We start from the raw sequence: 19532 nt of genomic DNA, 5'->3' as shown, positions 1-19532 counted from the left end.
TGGATATTGTTAGTGATGCCGCTCTGTATGTCCTTTGGAGGGATGTAGTTAGTAGAGGAGAGGAGCAAGTGCTTGTAGGAGTCTCTGCTTCAGTTTAATGGCTCTTTTCTCTCCTGCCTCTGTTCCACTGTTCCTGTAGCTCCTCCTGTTCCAGAGTGGGCCCAGCAGGAGATTGAGCGCACTATTCCCTGGAGTCCGGCTGTTGTGGATAAATGGTTTCCTTTCTCTAATATCAGTGGTGCCAGTTCAACTTTGATGGAGTCATTTTGGTAAGACTTTTCTCTTTCTGAATATTGATTATTAAAATCAATTTTCAGTTATCTGCATTTTTTTAACAGAGCATATTCTCTGAACATGATCCAATAATAATAAACTAATTACAAAAATAAAACATGCTCATACTTAGTACATATTTTGAGAGTATGTTAGAGAATATATTAATAATATTTAAGTACATATATGCCAAAACTTATCAAATTAAATATATATAAATAAAATACTCTCATATTATGGGTGTCAGAAAATATGTAGAACTAAATATCAGTGAAAATACAAAATAGCAAATTTATATATTGCAGCTGAATTTATACATAAAGAAATATTTATAGAATTAAATGACTATTTTTGTAAAGAGAAGAGTTAAAAACCAATTACTAAGAATCCAACTTAAGAATTAAATAAGAGCCGGGTGCGGTGGCTCACGCCTGTAATCCTAGCACTCTGGGAGGCCGAGGCGGGCGGATTGCTCAAGGTCAGGAGTTCAAAACCAGCCTGAGCGAGACCCCGTCTCTACCATAAAAAAATAGAAAGAAATTAATTGGCCAACTAATATATATAATATAAAAATCAGCCGGGCATGGTGGCTCGTGCCTGTAGTCCCAGCTACTCGGGAGGCTGAGGCAGGAGGATTGCTTGAGCCCAGGAGTTTGAGGTTGCTGTGAGCTAGGATGACGCCACGGCACGCACTCTAGCCTGGGCAAGAAAGCGAGACTCTGTCTCAAAAAAAAAAAAAAAAAAAAAAAAAGAATTAAATAAGAGGGTAAACCTCCCTCACAAAAGGAAGCAATAAAGACAAGAACAGAAATGAATTAAATAGAAAACATAATAGCAATCAGCAGAAATGATACGGTTCTTTGAAAAGCTAAATAAAATAAATAAAATGATCTGTGGTAAAATTGACCAATTTTTAAAAGAAAAAAGACACAAATATTAGAAATGTAAAAGATACAGCAGAAATTCAAAGTATTATTAAGAGGTATGGTTGAGGTTAATTTTTGTTTACACAGAATACCCAATTGTTCCAATACCATTTGTTAAAAGACAGTCCTTTTCCCCTTGTATTACTATGGCACCTTTTTCAAAAATCAATTGACCACCATTGTGCATATCAATTTCTAGACAGAATAGAGGCCATAAACTATATTAATACCACATTGTCTTGAATATTGCATTATACCAATGCCACATATTATAGCTTTGTAATAAGTCTTTAAATTAGGTAGTCCTCTTAACTTTGTTTTCTTTGTTTTTTTAGAATTGCTTTGGTTATTATAAATGCTTTACATTTTCATATAAGTTTTAGAATCAGCTTATCAATTTCCACAAAAAAGACTGTTGGAACTTTGGTAGTGCTTTGAATCATAGATAAATTTGGTAAGAATTGACATCTTAACAGTGTTGAATCATCTGATTCATGAACATGGTACATGTCTCCATTTATTTAGATCTTTCTTTAATCTCCTTCAGTGTTTTATAGTTTTTAGTTTACAAATCTATCCCATATTATATTTTAAAATTATCTCTAAGTATCTATGAGGTATACATAGTGAAGTTTTTGAAGATAGTGTGATTCTTCATAGAAAACTTAAAATATTTTACAGGCAAATGATTGGTAAGAGAATTTAGCAATATTACTGGATACAAAAATTATGAAGTCAATAGTATGCCAACAACAAACTATTAGAAATTATAATTTACAAAAAAGGATATAATTTATTTAAAATTATTAAGGTACTTAAGAATAATTGTAGCAAAAGATCAATACGAATAAAGGGCCAAGAATAAAACAAGTACACTTCCCCCTGTGAGACAGCAAGATTTGCCATGAGGCTATTGTAAATAAGGCAATATCCTTGCAGCTGGTACTGGTGCAAGGATAGACAAACCCATGGAATAGAATGGAGAGTCCAGAAAGTGACCCACACATGTATGGGAACTCAGCATATGACAGAGGGAAAGAATATTCAGGGAAAGAATAGAATATTGAACAAATAGTGATGTAACAATTGGCTACCTACAAGAAAAAACATAAAAATTAGATTTCCACTTTGCAGCATATACAATAGTAAATTTCTCTCTCTCCTTTTTTTTTTTTTTTTTTTTGAGAGTCTCGCTCTGTCACCCTGGCTAGAGTGCAGTGGCATCATCATAGCTCACTACAACTTCAAACTCCTGGGCTCAAGCAATCCTCCAGCCTCAACCTCCCAGGTAGCTGGGACTACAGGTGTGCACCAACACGCCTCACTAAGTTTTCTATTTTTTGTAAAGATGGGGTCTCTCTCTTGCTGAGGGTGGTCTTGAACTCCTGAGCTTAAGCAGTTCCTTCTGCCTCGGCTTCCCCAAGTGCTAGGATTACAGGCATGAGCCATTGTGCCTGGCCTCACAATAATGAATTTCTAATAGATTAAAACACCAAATATGAAAAATAAAACTTTAAAATTCTTAGAAGGAAAAAGATCCAGGAGAATATCAAGATAAAGATGGAGTTCTTAAGACATAAAAAATTCAGGCCGGCGTGGTGGCTCATGCCTGTAATCCTAGTGTTCTGGGAGGCCGAGGGGGGTGAATTGCTCAAGGTCAGGAGTTGGAAACCAGCTGAGCAAGAGCAAGACCCTGTCTCTACTGTAAATAGAAAGAAATTAATTGGCCAACTAATTTATAGAGAGAAAATTAGCCGGGCATGGTGGCACATGCCTGTAGTCCCAGCTACTCGGAAGGCTGAAGCAGCAGGATTGCTTGAGCCCAGGAGTTTGAGGTTTCTGTGAGCTATGCTGACGCCATGGCACTCACTCTAGCCTGGGCAACAAAGTGAGATTCTGTCTCAAAAAAAAAAAAAAAAAAAGATACTCAGTTCAAGCAGCTGGTAATTAAAACCACAGTAAGAAAAAAGACCAATAGATTTTATTTTATACCTATTAGATTGTCAAAAATTAATAAATCTGATAGTAGCACATAGGGAAATGTGAACTTTCAACCATTTTAAAGAATAATTTGGAAATTCCTTGTAAGCAGAAACTTTATAAACTCTGATACCCAGTAAGTCCACTTCTAAGTATCTAAAGACAATCTTGGTTGGGCGTGGTGGCTCATGCTTATAATTCTAGCATTCTGGGAAGGCTGGGGTGGGCGTATCGTTTGAGCTCAGGAGTTGGAGACCAGCCTGAGCAAGAGCAAGACCCCGTCTCTACTAAAAATAGAAAGAAATTAGCCAAACAACTAAAAATAGAAAAAATTAGCCAGGTATGGTGGTGCGGGCCTGTAGTTCCAGCTACTTGGGAGGCTGAGGTAGGAGGATTGCTTGAGCCCAGGAATTTGAGGCTGACGCCACGGCACTCTAACCCCCAAGCAAGAGAGTGAGACTCTGTCTCAAAAAAAAAAAAAAAAAAGAAATTCTTGCATAGACATAAGGAGAACTATACTTAAATATTCATTACCAATCATGAATAGCAAAAAAGTAGAAAGAACCAGCTGACCCTCAGAAGGGAAATGAATAAATAAAATGCAGTATAGTCATACAGTAGAATATTATGTATAGATTAGTAAAATTGAATAAGCTAGAGCTATTTATATGCATACGGAGAACTCTGGAAAAATATGTTAAGTACAACAAAAATTGCAAAAACTTGGTATATGATATGCATTATAAAATTTAGAACATAAAATAACAATTTATGCTGGTTGTTACTTTTATCTGTCTCTGTAAATGAGGTACAAATCTAGGATTGCATCTGGGAGGAGGGGATAGGGTAGAACTTTAGCTGTGTCTATAATGCTTAATTTCTTTTAAAAAAAAGATCTGAAGCAGATACGGCAAACTGTTTAACAACTATTTAATCTTGGTGATATTAACATGCTTGTCTACTTCTATTGCTGTCTATACTTTTCTATTTTTAAGGTTCATATGTTTTTCAAAATTAACAGCAAAAACAAAAAAAAGACAAACCCTCCCCATTATTTTTTCTTTTTTTTTTTTTGGGACAGAGCAGGAGTCCTCAAACTTTTTAAACAGGGGGCCAGTTCACTGTCCCTCAGACCATTGGAGGGCCGGGCTATAGTTTAAAAAAACTATGAACAAATTCCTATGCACACTACACATATCTTATTTTGAAGTAAAAAAACAAATGGGCAAAAACACCCGCATGTGGCCCACGGGCCATAGTTTGAGGACACCTGAGACAGTCTTGCTCTGTTGCCTGGGCTAGAGTGCCATGGCATCAGCCTAGCTCACAGCAACCTCAAACTCTTGGGCTTAAGCAATCCTCCTGCCTCACCCTCTCCAGTAGCTGGGACTACAGGCATGCACCACCATGCCCAGCTAATTTTTTTTTTAAATACATATATTTTTAGTTGTCTAGCTAATTTCTTCCCGTTTTTAGTAGAGAGGGGGTCTCGCTCTTTTTGAGGCTGGTCTCAAACTCTAGCCCTTGACCATTCATCGCGACTCAGCCTCCCAGAGTGCTAGGATTATAGGTGTGAGCAACTGCGCCCTGCCCCTCCTCACTATTGAAACACAGCATACTTAGGGAGAATTCTGCTGGTTGTGGCAGCTCATGCCTATAATCCTTAGGACTCTGGGATGCCAAGGCAGGAAAATCGCTTGAGGTTAGGAGTTTGAGACCAGCTTGAGCAAGAGCAATAACCCTATCTCTACAAAAAATAGAAAAAATTAGCCCGATGTGGTGATGCACACAATCGCTTGAGCCCAGGAGTTTGAGGTTGCAGTGAGCTATAATGATGTTACTGTACTCTAGCAAGGACAACAGAGCAAGACCCTAAGGAAAAAAAAATTCTTAGGGAGAATTCATCTGCTTCAAACTGGTGGCATGTATGGAGCTGATAGCCCCAGCACATATTCTGACCTATGATAGCTCAAACTCCTGGTCTTAACCAATCCTCCTACCTGGGCCTCCCAAAGCACTAGGATTACAGGTGTGAGCCACCACTCCTGGACAATGTCTGTTCAACTAATGTCACCATAATTTTCTCCCTTTTTAATCAGATGATAGTCAGATAATGGAAGATATTGAAATACAAATAATACATTTGTATTATTTGTATATATTTGTATACAAATAATACATTTGTATTATTTTATTATTGAGTGTTGTGCTGTTTTCATAATTTCCTTAGTGACGGATACTTAGCTCTAGGTGGAAAAGCACTTAATAACTAATCATCCTGTCTGCCCTACTTTCTCATCTTCTCATCTCAAATTAGTTTATTACAATGTGAAAGAATTATTCCAAAGCCATTGGAGTACTTATTACACTGTATTCCATCCTTGTATACTTTAATGTATGGAAACTAAGTAAAAAATAACTATGGAAGCCCGGAAGTAAAATAGTTGCCAATAGTTAGACATGTACCCTAATTCATGAAGAATCCTATTAATAAAAGTCAGTATTGTACATAACGATTCATGGTTTTGTGAACAAAACCATGCGTTGCCCCTGAGTTTGTTCAAATTGAAAATGAGAGCAAGGACATTTTCCCTCCTGAGAAAGTATTTTTGAAGATATCTTGTGGGGGATATCTTTTGATTAGCTTTTAAAAAGATAATGGACTTGAAATTTGTACTCCCATAATATGCTGAAATTAAAAAAAAAAAGATTATGGAGTTTTTTCTATTGTTTTATTTTTAAAGCATTTTGGAAAATTAGAATTTTGGTTTTATACTAAATATCTTGACCTTACAGGTTACTACAGGCTGCCTCAGCTAATAAGGAAGAGTCTTACAAAACTGAAAGTGAATTAACACATTGCCTCTCCGAGCTCTACCAGAGAAAATCTCGTGAAGAATCCACAGCAGCTAATCAAGAAGACAACAAAAAGAAACGTATGCACATACAAAGGCTGCTTCTTACGGCAGTCTTTTTTGAGACTATGCATTTTAAAAGACTGACATTCCCTGAAATGAGATTGAGATGGTAACTAACTAAAGAAGGGCAAATTATTATATTACAAATTTAAAAATAATTATGTTAGTCTAATAGTGCTTTAAAAAATCACCCACAATCCTACCTTCCTAATGAATAAACCAACTTTATTTCTAATTATAACAGAAATTTAAATACAACTTTATATTTTGCATATAAATATTTGTTCATGTGCTACCTTACCTTTTTAGTTATAATTTCACCTCATTGCTTAATAAAATTTATAAAATTCTCATGTTTTTGAATGAACATTCAGATTATTTTCAGTTTTTATCATTATAATACTACAGTATGCATCATGCATACAATTCCTTCTATTAGTAATTTCCATAGCTGGAGTTTCCAGGAGAACAAGTTACTGTGTTAAAGAATGTGAAAACTGACTCTTGACGCAGATTGCTGAATTATCTTTCGGAATAGTTTCATTACAATTCTGTGGCCATTGGGTAATGCCAGAGTCAGTCTGTTTGGCATTTGCCTTGTGGAGAAAAATATCTAATCACATTGAGATGTTTAGTTCCTAAGCTTCAATTAAAAGAAGGGCTCTCTTTCTACCCTGTGTGTGGGTAGAAAGAGATGCAAGAACTATAACTAATTCAGATCATTCTGAGGGGATATACTTCATTTTGATATTCTTTTACAATATTCTGAATTAAAGTAGTTCTTGATTCCACAGAAGTGAAAGATAATTTACTTTTCTTCCTCTGATGTTGTTTTGGTAGGAGGTGTCCCTCGTACTCCAGTGAGGCAGAAGATGAATGCCATGTGCCGTTCCTTAAAGATGTTGAATGTTGCAAGGCTGAATGTAAAGGCTCAGAAGTTACTTCCAGATGGCAGCCCAGACACGACTGGGGAGAAAGGGATCCAAAAAACAGCCAGTGGAAAAACAGCAGATAAATTGGAAGACAGAGGAAGAACATTAAGAAGTTCTAAACCTAAAGGTATTCCTCCATTCTCTAGCATTTTGGTGTCTCAGTCTAGTTTACTCTCTTATACTTCTCCTATTTTTCAAAAAATTTTAGTTATATCCCTTAATCAATGTATTAAATATCTGCTACATGCCCAAACGTGTGTTATGGTGAATACAATAAATAAGATAATGTCTATGATCTAGCTACAAAGATAAAACTAGTAAACTAATATATGTTGATATATTTACATATAGTGAATGAATAAAACTAATATATGAGAAAGAAAAGAGTCTAAAACAAAATACATGCCCATTTGGGAAGTAAAACCAGACCAGGAGTTGAGAAAAGGAAAGTTGGGACTGGAATGGGCTATGGAGGCTTCTAAGGAACTACTAGAACTCAGGCTAGACTTCCAACAATGAGCAGAGTTAGAAGGCAGAAAGGTAAAAGAGGAGCATTGGAGAATTAGCATAAGCAAAGTCACAAAGAAGAAGAGCTGTGGTTAGGCCATAGGACAAGAGGTTAAAGAAGTTTTTCATGTGTGATTAAAGGGAGAAGAAAGAGGTTTGTGAGTAATCTGGGGCTAAGATATTGAGATCTTTCAAAGGTGCACAGAAGAATTTAGCCTAGCAGCTTTTATTTTTCTATTCTTTTTTGTCCCTTTTTTGTTTTTATTTTTTTTAATAGATTGTATTATGGTGTGTTGCTTAGTCTTAGAGTACATTTTTAACCCACAGTGATGGTGCAAGTTCTATCAGGTGATTATGATCATAGCTTATAAACTTTGGGCAATAATTGCATGATGTCACCTTTGAGTTCTTTTGAAAATTCTTGAGTGAAAATTTTATGCTCCTTTAGAGATTTTTTTCCTTCTGTGGAATGCTAGATCCCTAGATGATAATCAGTTTGAGTGGGACAGAACATCTTTAATGAACTAGTAAAGATATGCAAAAGGAGAATTAAAAACAACAGTACTGGCCGGCGCGGTGGCTCACGCCTGTAATTCTAGCACTCTGGGAGGCCAAGGCGGGCGGATTGCTCGAGGTCAGGAGTTCAAAACCAGCCTGACCCGTCTCTACTATAAATAGAAAGAAATTAATTGGCCAACTAATATATAGAAAAAATTAGCCGGGCATGGTGGTGCATGCCTGTAGTCCCAGCTACTTGGGAGTCTGAGGCAGTAGGATTGCTTGAGCCCAGGAGTTTGAGGTTGCTGTGAGCTAGGCTGACACCACGGCACTCACTCTAGCCTGGACAACAAAGCAAGACTCTGTCTCAAAACAAACAAACAAAAAAACAGTACTTAAGACAATGTGGCAGTAACATAATTCCTGGACTAGATTCTATCTAGAAACAGACAAGTACCAACAGTGGTAAAATGATTTTTGACAAAGGTGACATCTATAATATATCAATAATTTAATGGGAAAAGGATAATCTTTATAACAAATGATTCTGGAACAATTTGATACCTTTATGGAAAAATAAAACTTGATCTTACCTTTTAATAGTATTTTGAGTTTCTGCTATGTTTGTTCATGTCTAATATTATTTATGCCTTTTTCTCCTTTCTATAAATTGCTCAGTCTTGCTATAGATTTTTTTATTTGGCTTTTCAAAGAACCACCTTTTGTTTCTGTTGATTGCTAGTGTCTGTTTTCTATTTAATTCATTTCTATTTTTATTATTCCCTCCCTTTATTTGGGGGTTTTACTCTCTTATATTATTTCTTATGTTGAACCCTTAGCTAACTAATTGTTTTTAAATTTATCTTTATAAAAATAATCATTTAAGCCTATAAATTTTCCTTTAAGTATAATTTTAGCTGCATTATACAAGTTAACTAGTTTCTATTTTCATGATACTTCTAAATATTTTCTGACATCTATAATATAAGGGAGTATTTTATATTATAATTACCTTTGAATATTCTTGGACTGTGCTCAATGTAGTCTACAAGATATTGATTCATATTTACTGAAACTCTGGGCTAATATATATGGTAAATTTTGTTAATATTCCATGTACACTTGAAAATGTGTATTTTCTAATTATTCAGTACCTGGTTTTATACATGGCCATACAGCAAGTTTATTAGTGATGTTATCAACATTCTTCAATTTTTTTCTGCTTCTTTTATCTGTAACAATTATAGTAGACTTTTTTTTTTTTTTGAGACAGAGTCTCACTTTGTTGCCCAGGCTAGAGTGAGTGCCGTGGTGTCAGCCTAGCTCACAGCAACCTCAAACTCCTGGGCTCAAGCAATCCTACTGCCTCAGACTCCCAAGTAGCTGGGACTACAGGCATGCGCCACCATGCCCAGCTAATTTTTTTTCTATATATATTAGTTGGCCAATTAATTTCTTTCTATTTATAGTAGAGACTGGGTCTTGCTCTTGCTCAGGCTGGTTTCGAACTCCTGACCTCGAGCAATCTGCCCACCTTGGCCTCCCAGAGTGTTAGGATTACAGGCGTGAGCCACCGTGCCCGGCCTATATTAGACTTCTACCATGTAGATTTTTCAAAAGCCCGGCCTATATTAGACTTCTACCATGTAGATTTTTCAAAATTCCCTTGCAATTCTGCCAATTTTTGTATCTTACACTTTGAGGCTTTCTTGTTAAGTTCATACAAGTTCATAGCCATTTATGTCTTTCTTTTGATTGTGTCTCATCAATGAATAATAACTCTTTTTACATATTCCTAATAACTTTATGCCTTAAAGTTTATTTTGCTTGGTATTGATATAGCTACACCAGCTTTCTTGTGGTTAGTGTTTGCCTCAGTATTTTTTCTATTCCTTTATTTTCAATGTTTCTTTGTCATTATGTTTTGGGTATATGTTTTGTAAACAGCATAAAATTTTTTTAAATCCAATCTGACAGTTTCTATCTTTTAATCAGCAAGTTTATTTGTAAAATAAATGTTTATAATCATTATGATTACTGATAAGTTTGGGTGTATTTCTGGTGTCTTATTTTGTGCTTTCTATTTACTATGTTTTTTCTGTTTCTTTCTTTTCTATATTCTGTGGGATCAATCAAATTTTCTTTATTCCTCTTTTTGTCTTCTACTAGGTTTGGAAGTTATAGTTTATTTCTTCTCCATTTGTTCGTTACCCTTAAGTTTTTTTTAATAGATTTTATTTTTTAGAGAAGTTTTAGGTTCACAGCAAAATTGAGTATAAAGTAGAAAGGGTTCCAATAGACGCCCTGCCCCCCAACAACCTCTCCCACTATTAATGTCCCATACTACAGTACGTATTTGTTATAATTGATGATCCTACACTAACATACCACTATCACCTAAAGTCCATGGTTTTTTTTTTTTTGTTTTTTTTTTTGGCGGGGAGCGGCTGTCACCGTGGCGGCCGCCGCCCCCCAAGTCCATGGTTTATATTAGGGTTTGCTCTTACTATTATACATTCTATGGGTTTTGGCAAATGTATCATGATACATTGTATTTTACATGTGTTCAATTGTTTGGTATCTCGTTTTAATTTGCAACTCCCTAATGACATATGATGTTGAACACCTTTTCATATACTTATTTGGCATCGTCTTTGGTGATGTGTCTATTCAAGTATTTGCCTATTTTTAAATCAGGTTGTTTGAAAAGTTCTTTTTATATTTTGAGTAACAGTCCTTTATCAGGTATGTCTTTCACAAATATTTTCTCCCAGTCTGTAGTTTATCTTCTCATTCTAGCAGTTTATAGTTTTGTTTTTTACAATTAGGTCTGTGATCCATTTTGAATTAATTTTTGTGAAAGATGAAAGATCTGTATCTAGATTCATTTTTGCTTGTAGATGGATGTCCAGTTGTTCTAGCATCATTTGTTGGAAGTCTGTTATATCGTCTTTGCTCCTTTGTCTAAGATTAGCTGACTTTATTTATGTGGGTTTATTTCTGGGCTCTCTAGTCTGTTCCATTGATCTATTTGTTCTTTCACTGATACTACACACATTGTCTTGATTACTGTAGCTTTATAGTAAGTTTTGAAGTCCAGTAGTATCAGTCCTCCAACTTTGTTCATCTCCTTCAATATTGAATTAGCTATTCTGGGTCTTTTGCCTACTCTTATAAACTTTAGAATCAGTTTGTTGATATCCACAAAATAACTTGATAGGAATTTGATTGGGATTTCATTGAATCTATAGATCAAGTTGGGAAGAACTGAAATCTTTTTTTTTTTTAAAGCCAGTCAAATGTAGCAGTGGGGGGAGAACTGAAATCTTGACAATAAAAATGTCTTCCTATCCATGAACATGGAATCTCTCTCCATTTATTTATTTCTTTGATTTATTTCACAGTTCTGTAGTTTTCCTCATATACATCTTATACATATTTTGTTAGATTTAATATCTGAGTATTTCATTTTGAGGGGATGCTAATATAAGTGGTAATATGTTTTTAATTTCAAATTCCACTTGTTACATTGTTGGTATGTAGGAAAGTAGTGGAGTTTTATATATTAACCTTGTATCCTGCAACCTTACTTTAATCATTTGTTCCAGTTTTCTTATTGATTCTTTCAAGTTTTCCCCACATAGACAATCATGTCGTCTGTAAACAAAGCTTTATTTTTTCCTACCCTTAAGTTTTTAACTTGTACATGTGATTTGCAGAGCCTTAAAATCAATCACTTATCTCTACACTTTCTCAATCTTGGCACTATTGATGTTTTGGACCAGATAATTCTTTGTTGTGAGGCTGTCCTATGCATCGAAGGATGTTTGACAGCATCCCTGGCTTCTACACACTAGAGGCCAGTAACATCCCACCTCCACCACCAGTTGTGGCAACCCAGACATAGCCAAATGTCCCATGGGAGGCAAAAATCTCTCCCAGTTTACATCCACTGGCTTAAACAATACAAGGACTTGGGCTGAGTGTGATAAACAATTTTACTTTTTTTCACAGATTTTAAAACTGAGGAGGAGCTACTATCTTACATACGTGAAAATTACCAAAAGGCTGTGGCCACAGGAGAAATCAAGTTACATTCATGTGCTCGAAACATGATCTCAACTATTAAAATGTTCCTAAAATCGAAAGACACCAAAGAATTAGAAGTAAGGGTCCAGCTGTTATTGTTTGTCCTAGATGTAGTGGTTGGTTGGGTTTTGGTGGGTTTGGTCCATATGTCTTGGAAAAATGTCTATTCCATACATGAATCAAAAATGATGAGATGAGCAAGAGAGTGAGTATAATTCTAGATCTTGGAAAGTGGATATGGTGAAGTAGTAAAGCAGAAATCAAAGAAACAAGGTGAGTGTATTTCTCTCCTAATGAAAACTTTCCTCATTTGAGCTGTTCGTTAGCTGCATAAATTAAGCCAGTGGTTTTTAATCCTGGCTGCACTTTAGAATCAACTAGAACATTTTTAAAAATTCTGATTCCTGGCTCCCTCCAGACTAATTGAAACAGATCTCTTAGATAGGAACCTGGGCATCTGTACTTTTAAAAAAACAGATGATTCCCTACATGATTCTTATGCCCTTAGGAGAGTTGCAAACCGCTGGTTTAAACCACATTCATTGTTTTTATTCATGTTCAATGGCAAAAGCCAGGTTTCTTCTCTAAAGTAAACAAGAGGATTTGTTTATAATACTTAGGCTTCTCAATTGCTACTTTATGGAACCTTCCTTTTAAGACAGTTGAGATCTACAGGCTTGCTTTATCCATGCCCATTTGCTCTCAAATATTAATATTTTTTTTACCATATTCTTTTTAAAGATATAAAAGAATATTCATTTCACTATTTTTTATTCAAATGAAAGAAGAGCGAAATTTGTAAGGGAATATACTTCCTTTCTTAGGATAGTCAACTGTGAAAGAAATTAGAAATAATGATGAGTAGCTTAATATTCTCCTGTATAATAATTTTGTATTTTCAGGTGAACTGCCTGAATCAAGTAAAAAGTAACCTCTTAAAAAATAGCAAAAGTCTTCGACAGAATCTGGGGAAAAAACTGGATAAGGAAGACAAAGTCAGAGAGTAAGTAACTACTTTTTTTTTTAACTGTTAACTCCAAAACAAAACTCTGAGATTTGCTCGCATCCATTAAAATAGATTGCCAATTGCTTAAAGTTGCTTTTGTAGCTGATTTTTATGATGTACTAATGTGCAGTTTTAGTCACCTATTTCTCTAATAACTACATCAGTATTTACAGAAGGCACTGGCTCTTCCCCTTTTTGATTGTTGTTTTGTTTTTTCTTTCTGTTTTTTTGGAGACAGGGTCTCGCTCTATCGCCCAGGCTAGAGTTAGAGTACAGTGGTGTTATCATTGCTTAGTGCAATCTCAAACCCCTGGGCTCAAGCGATCCTCCTGCCTCAGCCTCCTGGTCCTATAGGCACATGCCACCATGCCTGGCTAATTTTTCTATTTTTCTGTTGAGACTGGGTCAAACTGTTGCTCAGGCTGGTTTCAACTCCTGGCCTCAAGCAATCCTCCCGCTTCGGCCTCTTAGAGTGCTAGGATTACAGGCATGAGCCCCCCACCCGGCCTCATTGTTGTTCCTTATGTAAACAGATCTATGCTTAAGGAAGGAGCTTTCTGTTAAGTGCGATTCAAAGTAGATGTGACCAAATATTTCTCTCTCAAGGTGCCAGCTTCAGGTGTTTCTTCGTTTGGAGATGTGCCTGCAGTGCCCTTCAATACTTGAAAGTACAGATGATATGGAGCAAATAGTGGAGGAGGCAAGTAAATAACTTAGTGCCATTGGGAATGTGCCCTAGATGCTTTCAGCTTCCCTGTAGAGGGCACGTGATGATTTTTTAAAATCTCTTTCAGGTGACATATTTGCTGCGCACGGTGTGTTTAACTGAGGACTCAGCCTACCTAGCAAAGTTTCTGGAGGAAATTTTGAGATTGTGAGTTTGATGGCTACTTAGTTAACTTTAAAATTGTTTTATCAAGAACTACATATGGTATTGTCTCAGAACTGTGGAATTGTAAGGCCATTTTTCAAGCTGGTGAGGGAGGCAATAGAGCAGGGTGAGATGGTAACTCTCTGTTCCATATTTAACCAATTTCTTCCACAGGTATATTGACTCTATCCCAAAGACACTTGGAAGTCTTTATGACAGCCTAGGATTTATGATTCCCCAGAAGCTGGCTGGTGTCCTTCCTACAGATTTTTTCAGTGATGACTCCACGTCACAAGAGAACAAATCACCACTTCTTTCTGTGCCTTTTGTGGCAAGTGCTCATAGATCAGCATCAGGCAGCACTGAATCCGACCAACTGGAGGAGCTTCGTACCAGATCAGCCAAAAAGAGAAGGTAGGAGCTCGAGGAATCTAAGGAATTACTTGCACTGTTATAGTCCTGACAAAGGATGTGTTTAAACCATCGTCCAATTGTGTCTTTGTCCATATAATTTATTGAATTAATAGTCGCCCTTATGTCTAAATCCCAGAAGCCAACCATTGGAGTTCCTAATAAGGAGCATCTGACACTCTACATTATCTAGGAAATATACAGTCATGTGTTGCTTAATAACGGGTATTGTGTGAACATCATAGAGTGTACTTACACAAACCTAGATGGTATACATATTTTTATTTATATGTATTTTTTCATATGGAAACCAAATGTCCCAGCACCATTACTGAATAGCAGTCATTTCCCCTACTTGATCTACCAGGCCAGTATCAATTGCTATATATCAGGTTTCTGAATATGCTCCATTATAATCTTATGGGACTACCATCATATATGGGGTCTGTTACTAAGGGAAATGCCAGTTGTGTGTGACTCTTTATCGTGTAGTTCACAAAGCCTTTCTTTACTGTCCACATGAGGTCTTCGGGAACTAGAAGCCTGTTATGAAATAAGCTTAGGGTGTCAGCTTACTTTTTAAATTTCCCTTGATGTTTTTCATTGTTCATAATTAGTTGAATTTATGGGCATAACTTTAGGAAATTCTGGGGTTGCCTTGTTTTGTTATAAATCCAGGCCAACCCCAAGATAACTGGCTTTTCTTTAAATATTTTATTTTAGAACATAGTTCCACTCAAATTTGATTACATATAACTTCTATCTAGACTTTAGAGTGTCTTAATTGTTTTTCTTCTATTTTTAAAAGGAAAAATGCATTAATAAGACATAAAAGCATTGCTGAGGTTTCACAGAATCTTCGACAAATTGAAATTCCCAAAGTGTCCAAGAGAGCTACAAAAAAAGTAAGTAAGCTCTAGTAGCCAAGAAATGACACTAACAGAGTTGATCCTTCCAGCTTGAGCTGACACAGTAAGAATGATAGGCAGTGTCTCTACTTTTAGAAAAGGGACTTCAGAGGATACAGAAATAATACTAAGTGTTCTTATGAATGTGTATAAAACTGTAATCCAAGAAGTAAAGAAATATGAATTTGTTAAGAGTAACCATTTTACCCAGGAGTATGATAGTTAGAGGTGTAATATGAAGAAAAACAGCAAGTAAAAGTTAGGAATGAATAAATTAATTCAAAATCCTTAATGTAGATAAGAAAACTCATAATAACAAAACAGTCACTGAAAAAATAACATACAATCATAATAGGACTTTGGTTGCATACCAGAGGTACTTTTCAGTAAGTTATGTTTTACTTCAATAACAAGTTTAAAAACAAAAAGAGAAGATGACTGTTATGAAGCCAGTAGTCCCACCTTATCTGCAGGGGATACATTCCAAGCCCCTATTGGATGCCTGAGACTGTGGATAGTATTGAATGAACCCTATATATATATACTGTTTTTTTCTTGTACATATTAATAAATACATATGATAAAGTTTAATTTATAAATTAGACATAGTAAGAGACTAACAGTAACTAATAATAAAAAGGAATAATCATAGCCATATGCTGTAATAAAAGTTATGTGAATGTGGTTTCTCTCAAAATAATATCTTATACTGTATTCACCCATTTTCGGGCTGTGGTTGACTGTAGGAAAGTGAAACCTCAGATGAGGGACTATTGTAATTGGTTTTTCTGTGGCAGTAGATAGAAGGACTTTGAGGTTTTTATTTGTTGCACTAAAAAGTCTAGCTGGAATCTATTTACTCAGTGGAATTAATGTCTTGCTAAGGAAAGAAGGGAGACTAAAAATACAATGAAACTTTTAAGCTGCATGAACTATCTGAGAAGAGTTAAAATTCTATGAGAACTAGCTTTAGAAACATTAATCATTACAATAGTGGTTCTCTGTTTCTAGATGTTTATAGCTGTCCTTTGGAGTTGGGGGTGGGATTTCTTTTAGAGATTCAATGATGTTCACTCTGAGTCCAGTCGAGTCAAAAAATAAAAACAGTGGTGTTCACTTTCTTACTATACCTCCCTTGTGAATAAAATGCAAATTTTATCTATCTCACAATTCTGATTGAAGAGTATAAAATCCAAAAGTGGATGGCCAAGAGTTATCAGAACTTTATTCTCACTAGATTTTACAATGATTTGCAGATCTTTCTAGGATTCTTTGAAACTTTTGTTTTAGATTGGCCAAGACAGTTTGCTTCTTTAATACCACATTTATTGAGATCAGGATTTGATTTTGGTTGATAAAGAATGTTTTCTCATTTCAAAGTCAGTACCATAGATAAGTGACAGTTGTTTAACTGAAATCTAGATGTTTTTTGTTTTTTGTTTTTTTTTTTTGAGACAGAGTCTCACTTTTGTTGCCCAGGCTAGAGTGAGTGCTGTGGCGTCAGCCTAGCTCACAGCAACCTCAAACTCCTGGGCTCAAGCGATCCTCCTGCCTCAGCCTCCCGAGTAGCTGGGACTACAGGCATGCACCACCGTGCTCGGCTAATTTTTTGTATATATACTTTTAGTCGGTCAATTAATTTCTTTCTATTTTTAGTAGAGACGGGGTCTCGCTCAGGCTGGTTTCGAACTCCCGACCTTGAGCAATCTGCCCGCCTCGGCCTCCCAGAGTGCTAGGATTACAGGCGTGAGCCACCGCGCCCGGCCTGAAATCTAGATGTTAAGTTGTTAATAGAATAAATCTGAGTCCTTTGAAGGATCAATATAGTTAACTCAAAAGCAATGAACTTGTAGTGTAAGTGTAGATACATAATATTAATTATGTATGTATTAATTACATTAATACATATTGATTTCTTTGCATATCTTAACTCCAAAAGAGCACAGTGATTAAAAATGGTTTGATCCTGCCCTAGTACCTCCTGGACATACTCTCCTACTTTTTCTTTCAGTTATGTGGATTAACAAGGGTTGACAAACTTTTTGTAAAGGGCCGGATAGTAAATGTTGTAGCCTTTTCAGGCCTCTGTAACATCTACTCAATTATCCTGTTGTAGTGGGAAAGTAGCCAGAGATGATATGTAAACAAATGGGTGTTTCAATAAAACTTTATTTTCAAAAACAAGAAGTGGCCCAGATTTGGTCTGCATGCTGTAGTTTGCTGACCTCTGGATTGGGAAATTGGATGTACAACATATTTTTATATTGTAATTTAACTCTTTAAAAGAGTTATTACCAACCAATATAAATGACCAAGAATTACCACGTTTCATGTCTTACCAGCAAGACCTTGGTAGTATTACTGAGATCATTTAAGTTTCTGCACATGCAGTAGTTTATGCTTCAATTATTACAGTGGCATAATTTAAAAAGAATCTTTAAAAATCATTCCCTTGTTTAGATGCAACTAAGGTTTAGAATCTTGAATCCTCTACTGTAATAGCAAGTAAATAGCAGTTTGATACAGATACGTTCCTGAGAGTAGCCACTCTCTAATCAATTTATATGGCTTTTCCCTTATATTTTAGATATGAGATATTGATCATCATTAAAAAGTTGAAACATATAAAGTCAAAAATTAGAGTGTCCCTTCTCCATCCATTCTTCAGAAGTAATCACCAATGATAGTTTGTTGTGTATATATCCAGACCCTTTTCTGTATGTACCAATAACAAACACCCCAAAGCTTTATATATATCTGTTATGTACACACATATATGTAAACATTTTAATAAATTTAATTTACTGTACTTATTCTGCTTTTTGCTTTTTTTTTTCTTTTTCCCCATCACACAGATCTCTTTTCTATGCTAGTTAGTACAGGTTGAGTATCTTTTATCCAAAATCCTTGGGACAAGAAGTGTTTTAGATTTCAGATTTTTTTTTGAATTTTGGAATATTTGCATTATGTATATTACTGGTTTAGCATCCCAAATCTGGAAATCCGAAATACTCCAATGACTGTTTCCTTTGAGTGTCATGTCAGTGCTCAGAAAGTTTTGGATTTTGGAGGTTTTAGAATTAGGGATGCTCAACCTGTTTATATAGGTCTTCCTTATTCTTTTTAATGTCTCCATTGGATGGGTGTATACTTTATTTAATTGTTTTATTTTTTATGGGCATTTATGGTGTTTCTATTTTATATTATTACAATACAGCCAGGAGTGTCTTTGGAATATATCTATTTTGGTGCGTTCTATTTTTGTGTAGGGGTCAAAGGGCTCATATGAAATTTTTATTTTTTTATTTTAATGAATACCTATTTAAATTTTCTTTTTGGATTTTTTCATCTTTCAGGAGAACTCTCACCCTTCTCTTCAGCAGCATCCACTCTCAGTGAAAGATACAGTACAAGGTATACTTTGTTTTCTCAGTGTATGCATTTATCCACTAGAATGACCAATTATTTTGATTGTATTTCAACAGCTAAATACAGTTTTAAATTGTGGTTTTATGACGTCGTTGGTTCATTATATATGTCCTAGTACCATACCCCAAGGGAATAAGATTGTTACATGGTCTCAAAATATAGTAACTCTACAAAATAAATGGCCTGAAATATTTTAAAAACACCATTTTATGACAGCAAAAAGAAAGAAATGAGCCAGTAGAACTGTTTTATATGAAAGGAGTTTAAGCTAAATGCACTTCATGATCCCTACTTGGATCTTAAATTTAGGGGAAAAAAGCTAGAAAAGATATTATTTAAACAATTAGAGCAATTTGAAGAAGGAATTTGTGCTAGATAATATTGTATCAATGTTAGAAATATTTTGAGTGTAGTAATGGCATTGGGGTTATGTAGGAGAATGTCCTTGTTCTTGGAAGATACATGCTGATCTACAGGGAACAATTGTATGTTTGCAACTTACTCTCCAGTGTTCAAGGGGCGAAACTGTATATATGTAGAGAGAGAGAGATGGAGAAAAAAATTTTTGACAGTTGGTTAATTTTAGCGATGAGTATATGTTTATTTTATTCTTTGAAAGTTTCCATAGATATTAAACTTTTCAAAACATTTGGAAAAATAGAAAATAACAAATCAAATTTGATTTTAAGGTCACAAATCAGTTTCACAGACAGCTCAAGTCAGGTAACAGTAACTCTTATAATGAAGATAAAGTAACAATTTTTGAGACTTTGTTGTGTGTTAT

At 35.4% G+C, this 19532-nt stretch overlaps 1 protein-coding gene across 1 annotated transcript in view; it reads left to right on the top strand.

Moving 5' to 3' along the window:
* Nucleotides 1-19532, top strand: part of TICRR (TOPBP1 interacting checkpoint and replication regulator) — a 45229-nt gene that overhangs the window by 8499 nt on the left and 17198 nt on the right. The window contains exons 5-14 of the mRNA XM_012763338.3: nt 140-269; nt 5976-6115; nt 6938-7156; nt 12049-12200; nt 13026-13126; nt 13736-13829; nt 13924-14003; nt 14175-14414; nt 15220-15316; nt 18676-18733. Coding sequence (XP_012618792.2) covers nt 140-269; nt 5976-6115; nt 6938-7156; nt 12049-12200; nt 13026-13126; nt 13736-13829; nt 13924-14003; nt 14175-14414; nt 15220-15316; nt 18676-18733 — 1311 coding nt within the window. The remainder of the gene's footprint in view (nt 1-139; nt 270-5975; nt 6116-6937; nt 7157-12048; nt 12201-13025; nt 13127-13735; nt 13830-13923; nt 14004-14174; nt 14415-15219; nt 15317-18675; nt 18734-19532) is intronic.

Source organism: Microcebus murinus, chromosome 7 (assembly GCF_040939455.1).
Source record: "Microcebus murinus isolate Inina chromosome 7, M.murinus_Inina_mat1.0, whole genome shotgun sequence".
NCBI classification, from domain to species: domain Eukaryota; kingdom Metazoa; phylum Chordata; class Mammalia; order Primates; family Cheirogaleidae; genus Microcebus; species Microcebus murinus.
Note: the sequence above shows the minus strand (reverse complement) of the source record. Positions and strands in the feature narration are given on the sequence as shown.